This window comes from Hemitrygon akajei, chromosome 3, assembly GCF_048418815.1.
Source record: "Hemitrygon akajei chromosome 3, sHemAka1.3, whole genome shotgun sequence".
NCBI lineage: Eukaryota > Metazoa > Chordata > Chondrichthyes > Myliobatiformes > Dasyatidae > Hemitrygon > Hemitrygon akajei.
The window spans coordinates 49,668,255-49,692,221 of NC_133126.1; the positions used below are offsets into that span (position 1 = coordinate 49,668,255).

A 23,967-nucleotide genomic window follows, 5' to 3' on the forward strand; every position below is an offset into this window, starting at 1 on the left:
GTAATCCCCTCAATCAATGAGGCTTAGCAAGTGAGAAGTCATTGAACAAGGACTGAGAGAGTTAGATTGTGAATCAGATCATGTTCAACAAGAGAGTGAAAGAACTGGACAAAAAAGAAACGGTAAGAAATAAAATCTAAAATTTGAATTTGTCATTACTAACATTTCAAACAATTTCCAAATATACAGTAACAAGATTTGCACCTTTAAGTGCTCACTCTCTCGGCCAGCGAAATTGATTAAAAGGGAAAATAAACCAGCCATGATCTGTGTCCCTGTTTCTTCCATTTCAAAGGTGTACAGTTAGGGTTCGTAAGTTATGCACATGCTATGTTGGCATGGAGCTTGGTGACACTTGCAGGCTGTCTATCACTACTTGTTGCAAACAATGCATTTCACTATTTGTGTTTCAATGTGCATGTGACAAATAAAGCTGAGCTTATGGATAATAGAACTAGATTCCACTGTGTAATCCTGGGAAATTCAGGCAGATCCAGTCTCTGCCCTTATTCTCCACATGGAGTCCAATGCAGAGCTGAGTGACAAGACAAGTGTATCTAGAATTATGGAAGTTTGGAATTAGTTGGGAAAGAACTTGCCTGGGAGCAGCTCAGTGCCATTGATTTCCTTCTGAACCACCTGACAAAGACAGTATACTTTGTCCAACATTAATAGGATGCCTCCTCTGATGGCCACTATTCTGTACCTTTTAACTGATGAGCAAATGCAGCAACAACATAGTATATTTTGGGGGCTAGATGCAGAGTGGTTCAATTCATCCAGCGATTCACACCAATTTGTAATTCACAGTGTTTCCTTCCTCTCTCCCAGTTGCTAATTGGTTTGCAAATAATAACATTACAGGTGTTACTCAGACACCTTTTCTTGGTTTAACCGAGTAAGATGCTGGAATGCCCAATAGATCCCAGGGAATCTTCCAAACTTGTTAACACTGAACAGGAATTGCCACATTAAATCAGCAATGCGAATCAGCTTCACCAAGATTACTTATTACAGTATTGCAATTCATTTGTAACAGTTTAACCACAGCCTTTCAATAAAAACAACACATCAGGTTAAGCAGCATCTGTAGAAAGAGAAACAATTAATGTTTCAGGTAGGGAACCATCGTCAGAATTGACTCATAATATCAATGGCTCTGTTAATTTAAAAAAGAGCAGTGTACCTCTGTCTCCTCTCTCTCGTTGGGATTGAGTTCAATTTCTTAATCCTCATCATGGCAATTCCTTCATGTTTCTTTGTATTGTGCTTTCAAGAGGCAAAAATGTACTTTCCTCTGTACGGCAAATGGTATTGCAGTGTGATACAGGTAGGGTTTATAGTATTTTTTTTACTGTTACTATCACTATTGGTAATATTTCCAGTAATTCCATCTCTTGTCTACTAAAGCATATGCATGTAATGAGCAGAGATGAACTCTCGGGTGTGAAGCCATTTTGGTTGAGAAACATCTTGTGCTTAAAGCTTCTCGGATAACATTGTAGTAGAAGTATATACGTTGCTCAGGTGGGATGTCAAAGTCAGCAAAGTTTGATTCATTGGTGTTCACTGAGGAAAATTACATTATGCCATACTTGTATATTTTATTTAACATTACTTTCTTCTTGTTTTCTGTTTCATTCGCCAGAGATCAAATGGCCAGCAACAACACAGCAAGCATAGCACAAGCCAGGAAGATGGTGGAACAGCTGAAAATGGAAGCCAACATCGACAGAATAAAGGTGAGAAAGTCAGAATCCCCACTTTCCAAACATTGGATAATAACACCGCGTTTAATTTGAAAAAGCAATTTCCAAGATCTAATTTGACTGCATTAGAAGAATGACTTGCAATATAGTTAATGTATTAGTCAGTCCATTTGTGGTGAGGTTTGTAGTCTGCTTGGCACTAAGGTATGGATATTTTATGGAAAATCAGAAATCATTGGAGACAGAGATTGGTTTACATATTGTTTCCTCAGTGATCTACTGTAAAATGATACCTTCATGTTTTTCTATCAGGTTAGCTGGGTAACTGGCAATTAACCTTACTGAAAGACATGAAGATATCATTTTGCATACTTTTGTGGCAGACATTTGATATGCAACATTAAAGTACTCTTCAGTATGAAAATACAGTATTAACACTTTGATTTGCAAGTTTATCTAAGAATGTTGTGACTTTAAAGCTGCAAAATAATCAAATAACTAAAATATTGCTTAATAATTTAGTTGTATATTGAAGCAGATTTTACAGTTCCCAGAAAAAAAGAATCTGTGAACTACTGGGATTACCAGAAATGGCACATCACATGACACAGTGTAACCACCAGAAAGGAGAAACTTGTTCACTTATAATGCTTTCAGTTTTTATTAATATTACAAAGAATAATTTTGCTGTGCTTCTCCTAATACCCAACTTTTAAAATTACATTTCACATTATCAATGATAAAAAGGACTGACCAGTTAATGCAAATGTGAAGTCTTCCCACTGATGGGGACGTATTCTGGAGGTAGATAAGCAGCAAAAGGCCGCAGCCGTGCTTACTGGGTTAGCACGCCCAACGATTTCAACTCCATTGTAATTGACATTCATTATAATACTCGAACTATGTTAATTGAAAGCAAAGAGAAGATTGATTATAAAACGTAGACTTGACACTTTACTAAACGTGTACAGGCTTAATCACAAAGGATAAAATGAATGCCAGTAGCTACCAAGTAAAGTCTGACTACAGTGATATTTGATTAGCCACAAGTTTAGAATTTTAGGGAAATTACTTTGTTTAATTGGGATGAAGTTATAAGGTTTGTCCAGTCAAAAAATAAGTAGAATTATGAAGCCAGTTTGACTTAAGTACAGTGAATCACAATTCAATTTTAAAATTACAGTTGAGGAAGGAAACCAACAGAAGAGGAAGTTCAGCACTTTTGCACGTAATTGTTGACCATGAATATGTAAAAATAATTCTTTGCACAACAGCATGTATAATGGCATATGATGCATAGTACAAAACTACTTTCCAAAATGTATTTTATATAGATTAATTTAACACAGATATCTGAAGTTGCTTGTTTGCCTTAACTTCTTGCGATGTACAGAACAGCATGTCCAAGAGGAGGAGAACAAACATGACCCAGCCTTGGAGCTATGTAATCACAATGGAGAGAGTACACATGGATCGCTTGTATCCATGTGTTTATGAGGAAGTGGTTTGATTTCACATTCCTACTTCCTCAATTACATTATCAATCCCAGCTACTGTTGGCGTAAACATCCATCCTAACAGTTTAGAGCACATCTCTGAACCTGCTGACCAAATCCTTTCTTGGAACATCCTCAGTAAATGTGGTTCAGAATCAAAGTCATGTGGATGGAATAGGATTGATTCTAGGATCAATGCTGAATAAAACTGAAGATCGTAGCTCTACTCAGAATGAAACACAGAGGAAGAAAATGAGCTAAAATATTCTAGATCTTTGGCCTGACCAGCACCTCCTTCAAGTTCTGCTTCCTAATTAGCAATGTTAAGTCATGCAATTACACTTACATTTTTGTATATGTTACAGAATCCTGTAATATGGGCTCAATTATATTATAGCTTTCATTTCAGTGACTTTACTCATGTTTTGTTTGTCCCCTTTTCAGGATCTGCATATTGCTGGTGATGCCAGCATTTATTGCTGATCCCTAGTGGCCTTTGACAGGGTGATAGTGACCTTTCACTTTAAGCCACTGCAGCTGTGGTAACGGTACTCTCATATTGCTGTTGTGTAGGGGTTCCTGAATTTAGACCTAATGACAATTTCAGTCAGTGTGATGTGCCTCTTAAGGGAGGATTTGGTAATGTTGCAATGCATCCATGAACCCTTGTCTCCCTTAGTTACAAAGTTTGAAATTTGAGAGATGCTATTTGAATAGCATTGGTGAGTAACTGCTCATACTGCAGCCATGACGCATTTATAGTGACTTACAAGATGCGCAAGATCTTGTAATGCATGTTGACACCTTAGATATATGCATCCATGAAGCTACTTCCCTTTTCCAGCCCTCAGGGAAGGAGTGTTTTTCTCCTGTTTTGGTGTAATAGAGAAGTAAGAGATATATTGAACTACTAGAGTTATAAGATGTAGCGGTATACATTCTGCTGCTGCTTATCCTTCATGCTAACTCATGCATCCCACTTTTAAGTTGCCAGATGTGTACATGAGTCTACTTTTTGCATAAAGGTAGTGCTATATAACATAAAAGTTACCTTTGGTGTGAACATAAGACTTTATCAGCACAAGAAATTCTGCAGTAATAACATTGCATGGACAAATAAATTTAGAAAGTTGGTTGCTGACTGGTATAAGGATTTTTTGAAGGCAAAACTAAAATTCTGCTGATGTGGAAAATCTGAAATAAAACAAAATGCTGGAAATACTCAGCAGGTCAGGCAGTATCGATGGAGAGGGAAAACATCTGACTTGATGTAATTTCATGGCAAAGTCGTTACTTGTAGGCTAGATGATCAAATGATATCAAGAGCTCGAAACGTCAGCCTTTCTGCTTCCTCAAGTGCTGCTTGACACTGAATTCTTCCGGTAATAGTTTATTTGGATCCTGATTCCAGCAATCTATCAATTGGCATTACCTGTAAGGAAAGAAAGAAGACAAAAGACCTGTTGAGATATACTTGGAAACTACCTTTCTCTGCAATTTGGGCTGTTCTCTCAGTGCAGATCGGTAGGGTCCGCACTAAATTTATTTCAGGTTTCAGTATTCCGTCTAACTGACTAAAATATAATTCTTACTTCAGTACAAAGTAGCTTCTACTGATTTCAAGCTAGAAGCATTTAATGAGGTATTTTGGAACTGTACCTAAAGATGAGGAGGTTTACTGATGAATAATCTACATTATGATGTAGGTTGATAGAACAACTTACTTGCTGTTCCATAATAACAATGGAAAATGCTGAAAAGACACAGGTCACAATTGTGGAAAGAGAAACAGAGTTTAATATTTCAGCTCAAAGACCTTTCATCACCTAATAATTTGACAACATTGACATATAAATGACAGAGTAAACAGAACTCAAGTTTAAATTCTATCTAAAAGTTGTCTTTTTGAGAGTGTAGCAACCCTGTACTGTGAGCTCAGGTCCAAAGTGGCACTTGTGACACTTGGGCATATGTTGCATTGAGAAAAGCTGTTTCATATGAATAATGCTGATTCACCATTTTATAAAGAGATGGCTTTGACGATCGCTAATGGAAAATTGGTGATCGACTCTGGTCATTCATTGTTGGGAATAATTTATATCAAATTAAACCTAGCCTAAAGCAGAAGACCAATAGGCTAAATTTTAAGGCACATCTTCAGAATTCAAAGACATCCCTTTATAGCAAAGAGAAGAAGGAATGTCTTTAGCCACAGAGTGGTGAATCTGTGGAATTTATTACCACAGATATCTGTGGAGACCAAGTCATACTTAAAGCAAAGGTTGCTAGGTTCTTGATTAGTATGGGTGCCAAACACTATGGGGAGTAAGCAGGAGAATGGGTTGGTAGGGATAATAAATCTGCCATGATGTAATGGCTGAGCAGACTTGATGAGCTGAATGGCCTAATTCTGCTTTGGTGTCTTATGATATAAATTTGCTCTTCATTTTTCAGGTGTCCAAGGCAGCAGCGGATTTAATGGCTTACTGCGAAGCTCACGCTAAAGAAGATCCTCTACTGACACCTGTTCCTGCATCAGAAAACCCCTTCAGAGAGAAGAAGTTCTTTTGTGCCATCCTGTAATGACCTGCCCAGCCTGAAAATCAGGCCACTCTGAACAGTGATGTTGAGTTTTATCAATGTGGACATATTATTGTCCACAGATTTTTTAACAAAAGTCTGGAAGCTACAGGGATGTGCATGTTTAAAGAATCTTGTCAGCTTATTGGTAATGGAAGCAGAAGAACTATCTTGAGAAAATAGAGATTCTAAAACAGCTTAGAATGAAACAGTGTAGAGATGTCACATTTTTTTGCTCCTGCGAAGATCGTAAATTATGATTCATAGTTTAATGTCTAAAGTATGACAGTTGTTCAAAGAAAGGTAAATACAAGAAAGATGTATAATTTTATTGGAATGATAATTGTTCTTCAATATAATTTTTATTTAAGTTAAATGGACAAGTAAACAAACAAACAAGATCTGTCGTGTTGTACTTTAACATTTGGTTATGTGCTTTTCTGCATTAGAGTAGCACTATAAAATGCTGGACTTTGCTTTGACAGCTGATTTTCAAGGAAGAGAAATATTACTAATAAGAATTTAGCAAATGGAATGTCATTTGCAAGACTTAAAAGCTGGCAGCTTTGCATTTTCTTAGACTCTTCTTCGTGCTCCTCTAACGTGTATAGTAGCTTAAAATTTCTGATAGTATCAGCAAATCATCTGTTTAGTGATTCTAATATTTGTGGTAGCAAGAAAAGAATTGCATGAAAATATTTCAGCCTTTTGCCCTTTTAATTGAATTAGTTTAACTGAACTGGTGAAGTGATATCAATATACAAAAGATAAAACGTTAACATCAATCACTAACGAAGCACAGCCAATTTCTTGATGGCCCTATTTTCTCACTAATGCTTGTGAACACTATAAGAAATACTTGTCAGTGAATCATTTATAAAGATTTATACCAACTTAACTATTGTAAAATAGCAGGTAAAAATTGCATGCAAACAATAGAACATAGACATACATGCCAATGTTTGGAAAAGACTAATTGTCAAAAGTAGCTTTGTATACAGTATACTGGAAATAAAAATATTGATAGTCTCTCAATTGATTGGTTGAACAAAATAATTTTAATAGCCAAATTATTCCATTCCTTCATGTGGTCTTTTGGTATATTCTTACCCAAATGAAACCACAGAAATGGTTTTTAAACAGTGTAATATGCAGATGAACAAAAGGATCTCAACTTTGTGAATGAGCAAATGATTTTACCTCAGACTATTACACCGCCTTTTAACAAATCTTTTTTATATTTTCAGATATGTATTTTTACTCAATTGCTAATTTTCTTAGATCTGCATGTACCGACATCTGCCAAGCCAGCCCTCTGCTTCATATCCAACTCAATACAAGGAGTGGTTTACCATAGTACTAGATGCACATTAGTGGAGAAAAATAGAGATCACCATAAAACAACGATACATTAACCAGGTCAATTGCATTGAAAACATTACAAAATAAGAAAGAATGACATGTATGACTATGGCTCATTGAGTCTAATTTTTCTGTAAATTTGTGTTCATGGCAGCAGTGAGTTTTATTGCCTGTATGGGACAACAGGAATGCTAAGTGTGACAGCAAGAAGAAAAGGGATGTGTGAATTCTCTTAATGAGTATAATGTAAAAATATGTATTGTATTTCTGGTTGTTTACCTTTGTCAGCTTTGTATAAGAAAACCTGAACAAAGTGTGATGTAGTGCACATTTTCATGACATGTGAACAATGTATCAGTTTTAAATAAAAACTTCAAAACATTTCAGTTACATGAATTTTAAACAGCATAATTATGCATAATATTGCCCATTTAATAAATGTGATGAACCATTAATATTTGGGTATCAAACAAGGTGTTGTTCTTGCAAAATTGACTGCCCTGTGTCAGTCATGTGACTGTGACTGCTATGTATTCAGTGTGTTTTTTTAACCTGGAGATTCGGAGTGAAACGGGCTGACTATGACAATCATGTGATGAAACTTGGCAACCAGTTTCGCTGTTACTAGGAGAAGAATCTCATAAAGACTGCAATGAGAGACTTTTCATTGATGAAGATTGAGTAATGTACAGTAAGCAAAAAGAGTCTGTTCCAGACATGGCCAACATTGTCCAGATTTAGAGTAGCATTATGGGAACAAGAGATGGATCACTTTTCCTGCTGCAGCCACAAAAATTCGAGCAAAATTCTGTTTCTAGTCTCTTGAACAGCTTGTGCCAAGCTTTTTGAGGACCCTGGGTTTGTCTGTTCAACATCAGTTTGAGGTCTGCTTGATTATCAAGTCGGTGACACTCAAAGTAAACGAGTGCAAATTTCCTGCTATTCCATTTGCACTGAAAGGTAGTTTGTTAGGTTAGCAGAGAGAAGTCATTCAGTAGCGGCCAAAATCTTTTTACCAAAAAAAGTATTCTGGATCAGATCTGACTTGGCAAATGCTGGCAGTTCCGCATTGAATTATCACCATTCAAAGACAGCAAGCCCGCAACGTCTGCACAGAATTTCTCGAGTGCAGAAGACCTACACCTCATGAACCCCAAATGTTGCTTCCTCGGTTAGTATATTCAGTTACAGTACTTTACACGGGAAGTGGCTCTCGGAAATCCCAGTTTAAGCCTTGCACAGATTCAAAGCCTATTGATTTCCATGTGGAGAATAAGGTAAGATTTTTTTAAATATAGCATAAAAGCAATTTTAAATATCAGAGACATCTAAAAACAATTTAAAATCCCCCCCACAACGGTGATAGCCAGGTTTGAGGTTTCTTCACGGTGCTACCAGAAGCACGCTCAGCACTTGGGTCATGTTGCTGGAGTCGAGAATGTTTCAAAGAACAAATTCAATTCACTTTATTTTCAATGAGGAACTTTAGGCAGTGGTAAGGGAAACATCACAGAACTTAAGATACAAAAAAACTACATTACATATAGTTAAACACAACATAAAATACTCAGATGATAAATAATAAACATTAATGCATGTAATTTAAAATACAAATACACGCAATAAAACAGTGTTCTTACTGTCAAAGGTGCTATGCATGCTAGATATTTAAAAATTGGGTGTTGAGGTGAATGGAGGAAAACTGGATAAGTCTCCGCTGGTGCTGATGGGCAGGGACCTGTAGCTGTGTCCAGATGGCATGAGAGTGTAGTATGTGTGAAGTTTACGTGTAATGTCCTCTACTATTTGTTGTGCCTGCTTTATTGTCCATCGTTTCTGGATGCTGCCGAGTGATTCTTGTTCCTGGCCAATGATTTTGGCCTCCACATCTTATCCAGGCAAGTAAAGGTGTGGGGATATCATTGGTGTTGGCTAGATCCGTACTGGGAATGAGATTGTGGCAAAATAGTGATAGAAGTTTTATTAAGTTATCTTCACAGTTTAAAAAAAACATCAGGCTGCTTACTTTTGCAGAGAGAAAGCAGGAATACTGCAGCAACAGAATTAACAAAATATTAGAAATGGGAAGTCTCAACTGAGGTAAATGAAACACTGGAATAATTTCTGTAAGTGCTACCTTCAGAATCAGCATCAAATTTAAAATCACTGGCATTTGGTATGTTGTCAAGTGTGTTGTATTGAGGCAGCAGTATATTGCAATACATAATAGAAACTATAAATTACAATATGAAGTATTTCTAAAAAAGAAAATTAAATAAGTAGTGCAGAAAGAGAGGAAAAATACTGAGGTAGTGTTCATGGGTTCATTGTCCATCCGGGCATCTGATGGCAGAGGAAGAAGAAGCATTGAGTGTGTGTCTTCAGTCTTTGGTACCTTCTCCTTGATGGAAGCAGTGAGAAGAGGGCATGTCCTGGATGATGGATGCTGCCTTTTTGAGGTATCACTTTTTGAAGGTGCCCTTGATGACAGAGTTGATGACATTGATGACATTGATGACATTCTGCAGTTTTTCTGATCTTGTGCAGCAGCCCCTCCATACCAGATGGTGATGCAATCCATTAGAATACACTCCATTGTACATCTGTAGAAATTGGCGGGTTTTTGGTGACATATCAAGTCTCCTCAAACTCCTAATGAAATGTAGCCATGTTGTGCCTTCTTTGTAATTGCATCAATATTGAGGCCCCAGGATAGATTCTCAAACATGTTGACATCCCGGAACTCGAAACTGCTCACACTTTCCACTCCTGATCCCTCAATAAGGACTGGTGTGTGTTCCCTCAACTTTCCCCTCCTGAAGTCCACAATCAATTCCTTGGTCTTACATTGAGTGCAAGGTTGTTGCTGTAACACCACTCAAGCAGATGATCTCGCTCCTCTGCGCCTCCTCATCGCCTTCTGAAATTCTGCTGACTGTAGTTGTGTTGTCAGCAAGTTTATAGACAGCATTTGAGCTGCGCCTAGCCACACAGTTGTGGGTGGAGAGAGAGAGAGAGTGGGCTAAGCACACATCTTTGAGGTGCACCAGTTATTTCTGATCTGCACAGACTGTGTGGTTAGGAAGTTAAGGATTCGGTTACAAACAGAGGTTCAGAGGCCCAGGTTTTGGAGTCTGTTGATTAAAACTGAGAGTAGGATTGTGTGGGACACTGACTCAGCAGGTCAGGTTGCATCTGTGGAGAGCAATAAACAGTCAACATTTCTGGCCAACATTTGCAACCAGTCAGTAGACAGCCTCGTGAGAAGAAGAGGTGACCTCATACAGGTCTGCGAATGAAGATTTAAAAAGCAGCGCTTCATGGCAGTTTTATGCATTTGAACTGCAGCCAATCAGTGAACAGGAGCATGAAATGGGGCGGCTTCATGTAGGTTCATGATTGAAGATGAAAAAAGCAGCACTTCGAGGCAGTTGTTGGAATTTGAACTGCAGCCAATCAATGATGGGGTTCATTACTAAAAAGAAGGCAGAGGCAAGTGGAGCAGCCAGTGTTAGAATGGGGAGGGTTTGGCTCTGGCTCATCAAGCTTAGGTGGGATCAGGCTTGGGCGAGGTAGACATCTGGTTAGTCTCTTCTTCTTCATTCCTCATGTGTTAGAGCATTGAGAGAGACTCCAGGGGAAATTATGGGAGATGCAGAAAACCACATCTGCACTGGGTGCAACGAGCTGCAGCCTCTCAGAGAATGTGTTGAGGAACTGGAGATGCAGCTCGATGACATTCGACACATATATGGGCGACAGAGGAAATAATAGACAGGAGCTACAGGGATGTAGTCATCCCTAGGTTCCAGGAGGCAGGTTGACTGTCAGGAAAAGGAAGGGAAATGGGCAGCCACAATAGAGTACCCCTGTGGCCATCTCCCTCAATAGTAAGTATATCATTTTGGATGATATTGAGGGGGAATGATCTACTGGGGGGAGCGCAGGAACTGGATCTCTGCCGGTGGTGAACTACATATACCTGTCTGGACACGCCCCCTGCTGACTGCTCCTGTGGCTCCTCCCACAGACCCCCTGCTGACTGCTCCTGTGGCTCCTCCCACAGACCCCTGTATAAAGGCGATTGAGGTCTGAGCCCGGCCTCTCTGTCTCCAGGATGTAGTATGGTGGTCAACCACTGCTTGTTCCTTCTTCCAGTCAATAAAAGCCGACATCTCACCTTTACGTCTCAGAGAGAGTTGTTGATGGTGCATCACTGCCACTGAGCCTCAGGAGTGAAGAGAGATGAACAGGACTGTCATAGTGATAAGAGATTCCACTGTTAGGGGAAAAGAGATGAGATTCTGTGGATGTGATGGAGACACCCAGACAGTGTGTTATCTTCCAGGCACCAGGGTAAAGGGATATCTTGGATCGGGTCCATGGCATTCTAAAGGGGAAGGGTGAGCAGCCAGAAGTTTGGGTACATACTGGCACCATTGACATAGGTAGGAAAGGCGAGGAGGTCCTGAAGAGAAATTTTGGGGAGTGAGGTAGATAGGTAAAAAGCAGGACTGCCAGGGTAATAAGCCCTGAGTTACTCCCCATTCCACTCAACAGTGAGGGTAAGAATAGGAGCATTTGGCAGATAGATGTATGGCTGAGGAACTGTTGAAGAGGCAAGGGGTCCAGATTTTTGATCATTGGTATCTCTTCTGGGAAATTTACGACCCGTACAAAAGGGATAGGTTACACCTGAACGCGAAGGGGACCAATATCCTTGCGGGCAGGCTTGCTAGGGCTGTTTGGGAGGGTTTAAGCTGATTTGTCAGGGGGATGATAACCAGAGTGACATGGCTGAGGAATGGGGTAGTTGTTTTACAAACAGGCAGAGTGTAGTCTGATTGCTCACGAGGACAGGCTGATGATAGGGAAAAATTGCAGTCAACTGGAAGAGTTGCAATGAAAAATGGGGCCAAAATTGTAAAGAGTAATGAATACTGGACTGAAGGTGTTATATTTGAATACATGCAGTATATGGAATAAGGTAGATGAACTTGTAGTACAGTTAGACATTGGCTGGTATGATGTTGTGGGCATGACTGGGTCATGGCTGAAAGAAAATTATAGTTGGAAGCGTAACATCCAAGGATTGGGCAATTTAAATGGTTTGGCACAGGCTAGATGGGCTGAAGGACCCTTTTCTATGATGTCTGTTTATAGTGAAAGGACAGGCAGGTAGGTAGAGAGGGTGGGTGGCTCAAATCCTTAGAAAGAAGAAACATAGGATCAGAGGGTGTAGAATCTTTGTGGGTAGAGCTAAGGAACTGCAAGGGTAAAAATACCTTGATGGGACCTCCAAACAGTAGCTAGGATGTGGGCTACAAATTACAACAGGCAATATGGCAGAACAGGCATGGCAAAAGGGCAATGTTATATTAGTCATGGGTGATTTCAATATGCAGGTAGATTGGGAAAATCAGGTTGCTGGATCCCAAGAGGGCGAGTTTGCAGAATGCCCACAAGATGGCTTTTTAGAGCAGCTCATGGTTGAGCCCACTAGGTGATCAGCTATTCTGGATTGGATGTTGTGCAATGAACCAAATTTGATTAGAGAGCTTGAGCTAAAGGAACCCTTAGGGGTAGTGATCATAATATGATAGAATTCACCTCAGTTTGAGAGGGAGAAGCTAAAGTTGGATATATCAGTATTACAATGGAGTAAAGGAAATTACAGAAACATGAGAGAGGAGCTGGCCAAGGTTGATTGGAAGGGGACACTAGCAGGAACGACAGCAGAGAAGCAATGGCTGGAATTTCTGGGAGCAATTCAGAAGATGCAGGATATACATCCCAAAGAAGAAGTAGTATACGAAAGACAGAAAGACACAACTGTAACTGACAAGGGAAGTCAAAGCCAACATAAAAGGCAAAGAGAGGGTACATAATAGAGCAATAATTAGTCAGAAGGACTGGGAAAGTTTTAAAAAACAACCAAACGCAACTAAAATACTCATAAAGAAGGGAAAGATGGAAAATGAAGGTAAACTAGACAATAATATTAAAGAGGATACAAAATGTTTCTTCAGATATATAAAGAGTAAAGGAGAGGTGAGTAAAGATATCAGACCACTGGAAAATGATGTTGGAGAGGTAGTAATAGGGGACATGGAAATGGTAGTTGAACTGAATAAGTATTTTGCATCAGTATTTACTATGAAAGACACTAGCATTATGCCAGAAATTTGAGAGTGTCAAGGGGCAGAATTGAGTCAAGTTGCTATTATTAGAGAGAAGGTGCTTGTGAAACTGAAAGTTTTGAGGATAGATAAATCACCTGGACCCCAGTTTACACCCCAAGGTTCTAAAAGAGATGGCTGAAGAGACTGTGAAGGCATTAGTGATGATCTTTCAAGAATCAGAAGATTCTTCTATGGTTACAGAGGTCATCAAAATTTGCAAATGTCACTCCACTCTTCAAGAAGAAAGGGAGGCAGATGAAAGAAAATTATTGGCCAGTTAGTCTGACATCAGTGATCGGGAAGTTGTAGTCAATTGTTAAAGATGTGTATTTCAGTGTACTTGGAGGCAGATGATAAAATAGGCCAAAGTCAGCATGGTTTCCTTAAGGAAAAATCTTATCTAACACATCTATAGAAATGATTTGGAAAAAATATCAAGCAGGATAGACAAAGGAGAATAGGTGGATGCTGTGCATTTGTATTTTCAGAAGGCCTTTGACAAGCTGCCGCACATGAGGCTGTATAACAAGTTAAGAGCCCATGGTATTACAGGGAAGATAGTAGCATATGGATAGAGCCTTGGCAGGAGGCAAAGAGTGGGAGTAAAGGGAGCCTTTTCTGGTTGGCTGCGGTGACTGGTGGTGGTCCACAGGGATCTGTGTCGGTACCACTTCTTTTTACTTTATATGTCAATGATTTGGATGATGGAATTGATGGCTTTCTGGACAAGTTTGTGGACAATACGAAGATAGGTGGAAGGGGCATGTAGTGTTGAAGAAGCAGAAAGGCTACAGAAGGACTTAGATTAGAAGAACGGACAAAGAAATGACAGATAGAATACAGCGTCGGGGAAGTGTATAGACATGCACATTGGTAGAAGAAATAAAAGTTTAGACTATTTTCTAAATGGAAGAAAAATTCAAAAATCCATGATGCAAAGGGACTTGAGAGTTCTCGTGCAGGACTCCCTAAAGGTTAATTTGCAGGTTGAGTCAGTGGTGAGAAATGTTAGCCTTCAATTCAAGAGGACTAGAATATAAAAACAAGGATGTAATGCTGAGGCTTTATAAGGCACTGGTAAGAACTCACTTGGAGTATTGTGAGCAGTTTTGAGCCTCTAATCTAAGAAAGGATTGCTGACATTGGAGAGGGTTCAGAGAAGGTTCACAGGAATGATTCCAGGAATGAAAGGGTTACCTTTCATAGGACGACCGATTGATAACTCTGGGTCTGTATTCACTGGAGTTCAGAAGAATGAGGGGAGTTCTCATTGAAAGTCCTCGAATGTTGAAAGGCCTCAATAAAGTGAAAGTGGAGAAGATGTTTCCAATGGTGGGGGAGTCTAGGACCAGAGGGCACAGCATCAGAATAGTTGGACGTTCATTTAGAATGGAGATGAAGAGGAATTTCTCTAGCCAGAGGGTGGTCAACCTGTGCAATTCATTGCTAAGGGTGGCTGTGAAGGCCAGCTGAGTGGATGTATTTAAAGTAAAGGTTGCAGTCAGGACATTAAGGGTTATGCGGAGAAGGCAGGAAGTTGGGGCTGAGAGGAAAATTGATCAGCCATGATGAAATGGTGGAGCAGATGCCATGGGCCCAATTGCCTAATTCTGATCCTATATCTTATGGTCTTATGAACATCAGGACTGGAAAGGAAGGGGCAGAAGCAAAATAAGACAATGGGCAAGGGGAGGGAATACAAGTAGGCGAGTGATAGGTGAGAGCAGGTGAAGGGGAAAGTGGGTGGGTGGGGGAGAGAGAATGAAGTAGAAAGCTGGGAGGTCTTGTGTGGAAGAGATAAGGGGCTAAAGAAAATAAAATCTAGTAGGAGAGGACAGGTGACCATTGAAGAATGAGATGGAGAAGAGAGATGACAGGCAGGGAAGCAGAAGAGAAGGGATGAAATGGGAACCAGAATATGGAATGGAAATAGAGGGAAGGGGAAGTGGAAGGAGAGAAATTACAGTAAGTTTCATTGTAGTTTGCTGGAAAGGAGAACCCTCAGCAAGGCTAGCATTTATTGTCCATCACTAATTGCTCACAGAGGAGATGGTAATCCACCTCCTGGAGTCACCACAGTCGTTATGGAGGTGGAAGTATTCCCATAGAACTGTTGGTTAGGAGGTTCCATGATATGGACCCAATAGCAACAAAGAAGAGGTCTTCTTCTTCGTAAGCCCATCACCCCTACTGAGGCATAGACTGCCAGCAGCAGCTCGCCAGGGTCCTCTGTCCTAAGCTGATAGAAGGTTGATCAGCCCCGTGTCTTCCACTTCCACCACACAAATTCATTCGTCTTTCAGGCGAGGATCCTTCTTCTCCTACGGCTGAGGTCTTTGGAGCTTCTGTTGGTGTTTCACTGCTCAAGGTTTTTAATGGGATAGGGTTGCTAGCTCTATGCCCAACCCTCCTCATTTTACAGCTGGGCTTAGGACCATCGATGGCAGAGTTAATAAAGAAATGGTAATATATTCCAAATAATGAGAACATCTGACTTGCAGGTAGGGTTGACAACATTATACTCCAACAATAAGGGACCGATGTAAATGGTTGTGCTTAATATATGTGTAGTTTGTTTTCCTGTAGAGAGAGTTGCCATGACTGGGACTGCCATGAGCCTTACTGTTGTTGTTCCTCTCCATCGGGTGTAACCTTGATGTTTCTTTAGCATCTTGTCTGTATTTTTACGGGGCCAAATTATTAGCTCAACCTAGCACAGATGAAAAGCATGCAAGGAGCCAGCCAGATTCAAACCCTAGACCACTCACCTCAAAGTCTGGTGCTGATGCCACTACACCACCGGCCGGCTTATGAGCCCACTGACAAAGCAGGGAGCAGCACAGGTTCAACAGGCAACCTCCCTCCTATAACCTAATTCTATGAAATTATATCAAACAGAAGAAAATGAAATCTATTTGGTGTCTATCTGCTATCTATTTCTAAAATTTGACAATTAAACTCAAAAGACAACACTGCAGAATATTCAGAAAAGCACTACATAGAAGTAAAGATTTTGTTTTCAAAAAGCTGATTATTCACATTCAAGTGTCAGTAAAATCATAGATAAAACATTTAAGGATGGTTGGGTCCAAAATGTTGTTCTGATTCCCTGATGACCTCCAGCAACAATGTCTTGGAGCTGAGATGGTTAACCTCTGTAATGTCTCCAGTCAAGGAGGGTGAATGAGAGAGGGGGAGAGGTGGTGAGAGAGGAAGTAAGAAAATTGATTTCCGTTTACTTCATGGTGAACATTAAGATTATTTGAGTCCATTGTGAATGGGAATGCAAGCTAAGCCATATTCCATACAGGCAGAAAATTCTGGAAAAGTTCAGCAAGCCAGGTAGCATCTGTGGGAGAGAAACATAGTGAACATTTCAGTCAATGAACTTTCCATTGAGTCCTATTATTAGTGAAATGCAAAAGAGCTGTATCTTTAGGTATTTGCAACTCATTTACTTGTAAGGATTGATAGTAACATATTCAGGTCTGCAGCTAATACACACTTGCGTGGAAAAGTAAGTCACAAGTAGAAGCAGAGAGTTTGTAATGATTTCTGAGGTGATGGTGGATATTGGTACTGTGGGATGGGTTGTAGTCCCATGCGGAGAGATTATGCTCATTTACGATTAGAAGAATGGGAAGTGGTATTTTTGAAATGTAGCAAATTATTAAAAGGCTTGCCCAAGATATTTTACTAGATAGCTCGAACCAAGGATCATGGTTTCACAATAAGGAGTTTAGTCACTCAGATTGAGATGAGAAGTAAAGCTCTTTATCCAAGGGAAGATTATTCTTTGTAATTCTATATCCATGAGAAATGCTCTGAGTATGTTAAAAAGAGATCAGTAGGTTTTAATATTAAGGGAATCATGGCATGTGGCACTTGAGGTGAAAGACCAGCCATTATTTTATTGTGGCAGTGGTGAGAGAAAGAATATCCCGCCTCTCGTGTGCAAAGGGATATAGTTCACGTGCAACCAGCGCAGCAAATCCCAGCCGAAGCTCCGCCTGTAACGCGGTGACGTCATCCGAAGGGGATCGCGCGGCTCAGCGAGCGGCGCGGTGACGTCACCCAGAGGGAACGTGCGGCAGGGTCGATTCGCTAAAGCGACCTCGTAGCGTTGACCTAATTGTTAGGCATTATTAAAGTAAACGTTAGCATGTTTCGGAGGAAGCTAGCGGCTTTAGAGTATCATAACAGCGGCGTGTTTGACTGTAAAGGTACGGCTCGGGGACTGGTTGCTAGTCCGTGACTGTGAAATGATTGATGGGCCCGGTGTAATAGGCTCCGGGGCCTCAATGTGTTCTACGTGGATAGGGGTGAAGTGATGTCGGACCGACCTCTACATCGCATTTTCAACCTACCTGTTTGCATAATGATGTTTTGCTATAATATTAGGGTATATGTTATGAAAAATTACCCAAGTGCACATAAGATCACTGAAGTAATGGTTGTAATGCCAGCAAAAGAAAGCTGCTTTTTTTTAATTTCTTTGAATAGGCATCCACAAATAGTGGGAAAATGAATGATGAAGAAACCGGATTTTGGTTGTGATTGAAAGGAAGCATTTGGACAAGTTCCTTTTTCTAAAGACGCGGGACTCTGCGAGTCCGCGCAATTTGAATTAAAATTCTCAAGAGATCAGACTTAGGTTGATGGGGTGATATTTATAGGAGCTTAGTGAAAGGTCACTCACCTAAAGAGTAGCAGAAGTAGAGGTGAGTAGGGAAATGGATATTCTGTACATTCTGGACAGAAGTAAGGAATTCCTGTTCCATTTCCAATTATTAGGCTTTTGAAGAAAAAATTGCAGATTTTCAAATTAGTGTTATAGTGGAAATTAAATAAGTGATAAATATTATTTATACTGTAGAAATTTTATTGAAAATTCTGGTTTAGTTTCATGCAGGAAACGCTGTGAAATCAGTGTTTCTGGAGGTGTGGTAGTGATTACATTAAAATGTATTTTGTACTTTATGCAATTAAAATGCCAGAATATTTCAGCCTTATTTTCTGACTGTGTTATAACAGATTGCCTTAATTTTGAAGAAGTGGTTAAGGCTTATATAATCTGTTTATAAAGGTGATAATACTGTTGTTTCTTCCTTCCTAATAAAATTGTGCATGAACTGTGAAGTAGCTGCCTTTTTATGACTATCATTGAAGTTTAACTGTGACTTACTTTCTACAATCTATCTACAAACTGTGACTTATTTCAACAATTATATAATGGAGCAATAAGGTCAGTTGTCAGATGTGCTTGTAAGGAAGATGTGTTATGAGATCTTCTGGAAAAAATGCAGGGCTACAAATCTAGGATCATGGCTTGTTTTTTTGAGTTACTGCTGCATGGCTCATACTAATTTGTTTCAATAACACTTTAAAATAATTTAGATCAGTTGAATAATTTACCACGGTTGCCTTACTTTTCACTCCTGTTTAAGAATATGTAAAGTTTCACCATCTCCATTTAATTTAGTTACTGAAGTATATGCCACCAGAGATGCATCACAAGGGACATGTGCAGCCTCTATGTTGGTGAGACCCATCTTAAATTGGGGGACCATGCTGCTTCGTCGAGCATCTCTGTAAAAGTTGGTCTTCCCGATGGCCAAATATTTTAATTCTGATTCCCATTTGCGTTATCACATGTCGATCTTTGGCCTCCTCTTGTGCCACGATGAGGCCACTCTCAGGGTGGAGGAGCAACGGCTTATATTATTAAGAATATAGTATTAATGGTAAGACTCTTGGCAGTGTGGAGGATCAGAGGGATCTTGGGGTCCGAGTCCATAGGATGCTCAAAGCAGCTGTGCAGGTTGGCGCTGTGGTTAAGAAGGCATATGGTGTATTGGCCTTCATTAATCATGGAATTGAATTTAGGAGCCGAGAGGTAATGTTGCAGCTGTGTAGGACCCTGGTCAGACCCCACTTGGGAGTACTGTACTCAGTTCTGGTCGCCACATCCTTCCTATAGTGAGGAAGCCATAGAAAGGGTGCAGAGGAGATTTACAAGGAATTTTGCCTAATGAAAACAGGTTGAGTGAATTCGGCCTTTTCTCCTTGGAGCGACGAAGGATGAGAGGTGACCTGATAGAGGTGTATAAGATGATGAGAGGCATTGATCATGTGGATAGTCAGAGGCTTTTTCTCAGGGCTGAAATGGTTGCCACAAGAGGACACAGGTTTAAGGTGCTGGGGAGTAGGTATAGAGGTGATATTGGGGAAGTTTTTTACTCAGAGGGTAGTGAGTGCGTGGAATGGGCTGCTGGCAATGGTGGTGGAGACAGATACGATAGGGTCTTTTAAGAGACTTGGATAAGTACATAGAGCTTAGAAAAATAGGGCAATGGGGAAGTCTAGTAATTTCTAAGGTAGGGACATGTTCAGCACAACTTTGTGGGCTGTAGGGTTTCTATATTCCATACGGGTACCTTCCAACTTGATGGCATGAATATTGATTTCTCCTTCCGGTAAACAAAAACTCCACCCCTCTCCCATTCCCCTGCTCTGATCATTCTCTTCTCATCTGCTTATTACTTCCCCCTGTTCACCTCCCTTCCCTTTCTCCAATGGTTCACTCTTCTCTCCTATCAGACTCCTCCTTCCCCAGCCCTTGACCTTTCACACACTTCCAGCTAGCTTCTTTCTCCTCCCCCCCCCCCCCCACCTTTATTCAGGCATATCGCCCCTTTCCTCTCAGTTCTGATGAAGGGTGTCAGCTCGAAACATCGACTATTTTCTCCTTTCCATAGGTGCTGCCTAACCTGCTGAGTTCTTCCAGCATTTTGTGTGTCAAACTACAGCTGCCTTTAATTTTCCCATCAAATGTTTAATTTCAGTTGAACCTGTTGTTTTGTCACAGTGTCAATTCAAAATTTATGTAATTTGTATGACAATAACATGCCTTTGCAATATGTCAAAATGCAACCACCAGCAATTAATTACTTTAAATGTTACTTGGATGGAAATAGAAACAAATTACATATGGCGAAGTCTAAAACCAACTAATGAGATAGTTCATTATTTGAACCATTTGTTCAATTCCCTATCTTCTCCAATTAGTTTCTCCAGTAACAAAAATTGTCCCATCAGAATAGCAAATATCTAAACAATTAAGAATATTAAAGTGTAAAATCATTTAATATTGGAAAAGTTAAAATAAATGATGCTGTTTATTTTATAGGTAATTAAAATTTTGTTTTCAAAGACTTTTTTCCGGTAATGATGAAGGATTTTGGACCTGAAACATTAACTCTTTCTCTTTCCACAGATGCTATCTAACTTGAGTGATTTCAGAATTTTCCTGCTTTTATTTCAGAATACCGGCATCTACAGTATTTTGATTTTCAGAGCCAACTAAAATCTTAACTATTCTTAAACTTTGGAGAAGATGCCAATTAAAGTATATGTTAATATTTACAATCTAAGTTCTGCAGTATGATAAGGAAAAAAAAACCTGAAATCTAAGCATAGATTGTTGAGTTAATCGTAGAAATTTTTTTTATGGGAGATAGCTAATGTTAAGCAAAATACTGCAAATGCAGAAAATCAGAACCAGGTTTAATATCACTGGCATATCTTGTGAAATTTATAGCAGCAGTAGCATACAGTACATAATAAAGAAAAGCTGGGTTACAGTAAATATCCATATATGTTAAATTAAATAACTAGTGCAAAAAAAGTGGGTGGTGTTTCTAGGTTCATTTGTCCATTCAGAAATCTGATGGCAGAGGGGAAGAAGCTGTTCCTTAGTTGCTGAGTGTGTGTCTTCAGGCTCTTGTGTACCTCCTTCCTGATGGTAGCAATGACAAGAAGGGTAATGGGGGTTAATAATGATGGATGCTGCCCTTTTGAGGCATTGCTCCTTGAAGATGTCCTGGATACTATGGAGGCTAGTGCTCGTGTTGGAGCTGACTGAGTTGACAACTTTCTGCAGCTTTCGATCCTGTGCAGTATCCCCAAAGTATCAGACGGTGATGCAGCCAGTTAGAATGTTCTCTACAGTGCATCTGTAGAAATGTGAAGGTTAAAATGTAAAAGCCGAATGTGCTAAACTGGTTATGTACTTTCTTTGGAGAATAAGTCAATGTAATGTTTTGTGTTATTGACATTTCAAAAGAATTGCCAGTACTCTTGTGTAAAATTTCAACTGTCAATTAATTTGAAAGTTGGTAACTTTGTCTTTGGATCCATTAGGAAATATAAAATGGCTATATAATTAAAATCTATATATGAAATTGCCCTTATAGTCAATAGTGTAGTGGTACCATTTTTAATTGGCCTTAAATCTGCAATTTTACCTTTCATAGTTTCTTTTAATATGCATCTAAAAAGATTCCATTTTGTATTTTAGATGAGGTGGCATTTAGGAATTTAATCGTGTGGCTTGAAGATCAAAAGATAAGGCATTATAAAATTGAAGAGCGAGGCAATCTTAGAAATGTGCAAAATAATGAATGGCCAAAGCACTTTGAAAAGGTGAGAATTACATGTTTATTTTAAGTGCAATGTTTTGATCTGACATGAATAATTTAATCTGTTTGCTAATGAACTATTCTGTTTTCATCATCCCTGTGATTTCCCCTTTCTTTTAAAAGTTCTATGTGCTACTTGGAATAATTTTGTTGTGATCGTCATGTAATCTTTGATTCAATGTCATATTTCCCGCAACCCCACCCTTGTCTTCAAATAGCTCCTTTCATGGGTGTTTTGCAATAACCAGCTAACAGAGCAGCCAAATGTGCGAGGAAGCTGGAGTTTCTGGGGAAACCACACACAGAAAGTGCAACACCGAAGGCCAGGATTGATTCTGAGTCACCACAGTTGTGAGGCACCAGAACAATCTGTTAGACTACTTCTTCCTGCATAAATGTGATAACTTACCAACTCTGTATCTCAAAAGCAATTGAAGTTAGAGTGTTTATTCATTGTGTTTTTTATGTTCCCCTACAATTTATATTAGATTCTCAATTGTATCCTCTTGCACCACACACTTTCATTAGATGCTTTGCTTGTCTAGAAAGCAGCTGCGGTGAAGACGTTGAGAAGCATTCAAATGCTATAAAAAGTGACATTTAAGAATATTAATTTCTAACTATCAGGTACGTCTAAAATATGAGTAACAAAAACATGACAGTAAATGAATAATTCAAAAAATATTGCACATTTTATACATATTTCCATACCAACTATAAAACTTCATACATTGAATAATTCCTGTATCCCATTCCAAACCTAATCTATCGTAACCTATTTCAACAAAGTTCAGTGACTAGAGTCCATGGCATTATCTGTTAACATGTTTGTGCCAACTTTTACAAGACAGTATATGGAATGTTGCAGCAAAGTATACTGACACATTCAACAAATTGATTGTGACAGCATGTTCAGAGCCTTCATGTTTAGATACCAAGCCAAAGTCCTGAACTTGCTGTTTTTATGCAGCTAGATTATGTGGCTATGTCTTCAGCTCTTGGGTACTAAGCTCTAGATCTTCTTTATTTGATCTCTAAAAATATTAAAGGACTCTTTGAAAGCTACCTCTTTGGGCAAGCTTTGGAACTCCTTTTCCAACATATCCCTGTTTGATGGTGGTTCTGGTAAGGCATATTTTATTATTTTAAAGGTGTTATTTAAATGGAAGTTATTAGTCTGATTTTGCAGAAGATTTGCCGATCTCAGTCCAACAACAATTCATTTGACATTAAATACAATATAGATATTTGTAAGAATTTCACAATAGGCCAGAGAAGTTTACAGTGGAAATGTTCAGGGAAGTTTGTGTGTTGCACAGATGATGGATGCTAAGATTTGTTTTTCACTATTCTTTGTTTTTCCTGTAATTTGCTACCTTCTAGATTATGCACAGCAGATACCTCAAAGCAATGGATAAATACCACCATACTCTTTTGCACTGTTAGGAGAGCTCTGTTTCTTGCAAGCTCATCTCTAAATTTTCATATCTATCATATAAAAGATTTAACAATGCTCTCAGAGCTTTTTTTTAAAAATTTTTAAATTAGTTTTTCAAAACATTTTACAAAATTAAAAACCCCAAATCCCAATGAGGAGCATTAATACAGTGCGAGATTAAGCATACAATAACAATATGCTACAAAGGAAGAAAATTTAACAAAAAAAGCACCTAAATTAAAGACAAGTGAGCTTAGCGTCCTCCCCAAGCCCCACAACACAAGAAAAAACAACAACAACTCCAGACCAACCACCACACAGTATAAAGAGTATAAGTCCGGACAGTCAAACTCCCAGACTGTGAATACACTTAGCAACAGAGGATAATAATGCCTACTACCAGAAAAAAAAAGGGAGCTGAAAGCAAGGGACCGAAAAGAAAAAAAAAACCCTAGTCAAGAGGAAGGTTATGAAAGTACTCGATAAAAGGTCCCCAGACCTTATGGATCTTTAGATCCGAATTAAGAACCGATTGAATAGCTAAGGCAGATTTAGTAGGTGATCTGGTAACAGAGGACGATCGGTCCAGTTTAGGATCCAACCAACAGTTGAGATCACCACCCAATATAAGAGAGTATGAGTTTAAGTCTGGTAGTGAGGAAAAAAAAACCGTTCAAAAAAATTAACATCATCAAAGTTGGGGGCATACAGGTTTGCTAG

At 39.2% G+C, this 23,967-nt stretch overlaps 2 protein-coding genes across 2 annotated transcripts in view; both read left to right on the top strand.

Moving 5' to 3' along the window:
- LOC140724965 (guanine nucleotide-binding protein G(I)/G(S)/G(O) subunit gamma-2) overlaps nt 1-7,533 on the top strand; it is a 53,090-nt gene extending 45,557 nt beyond the window's left edge. The window contains exons 2-3 of the mRNA XM_073039838.1: nt 1,649-1,742; nt 5,660-7,533. Of these exons, the coding sequence (XP_072895939.1) occupies nt 1,656-1,742; nt 5,660-5,788 (216 nt within the window). The 5' untranslated portion in view covers nt 1,649-1,655 and the 3' untranslated portion in view covers nt 5,789-7,533. The remainder of the gene's footprint in view (nt 1-1,648; nt 1,743-5,659) is intronic.
- A 9,844-nt stretch (nt 7,534-17,377) lies between these two features.
- The window catches only part of rtraf (RNA transcription, translation and transport factor), a 50,245-nt gene continuing 43,655 nt past the window's right edge, over nt 17,378-23,967 (top strand). Inside the window, exons 1-2 of the mRNA XM_073039837.1 lie at nt 17,378-17,552; nt 21,689-21,813. Coding sequence (XP_072895938.1) covers nt 17,492-17,552; nt 21,689-21,813 — 186 coding nt within the window. The 5' untranslated portion in view covers nt 17,378-17,491. The remainder of the gene's footprint in view (nt 17,553-21,688; nt 21,814-23,967) is intronic.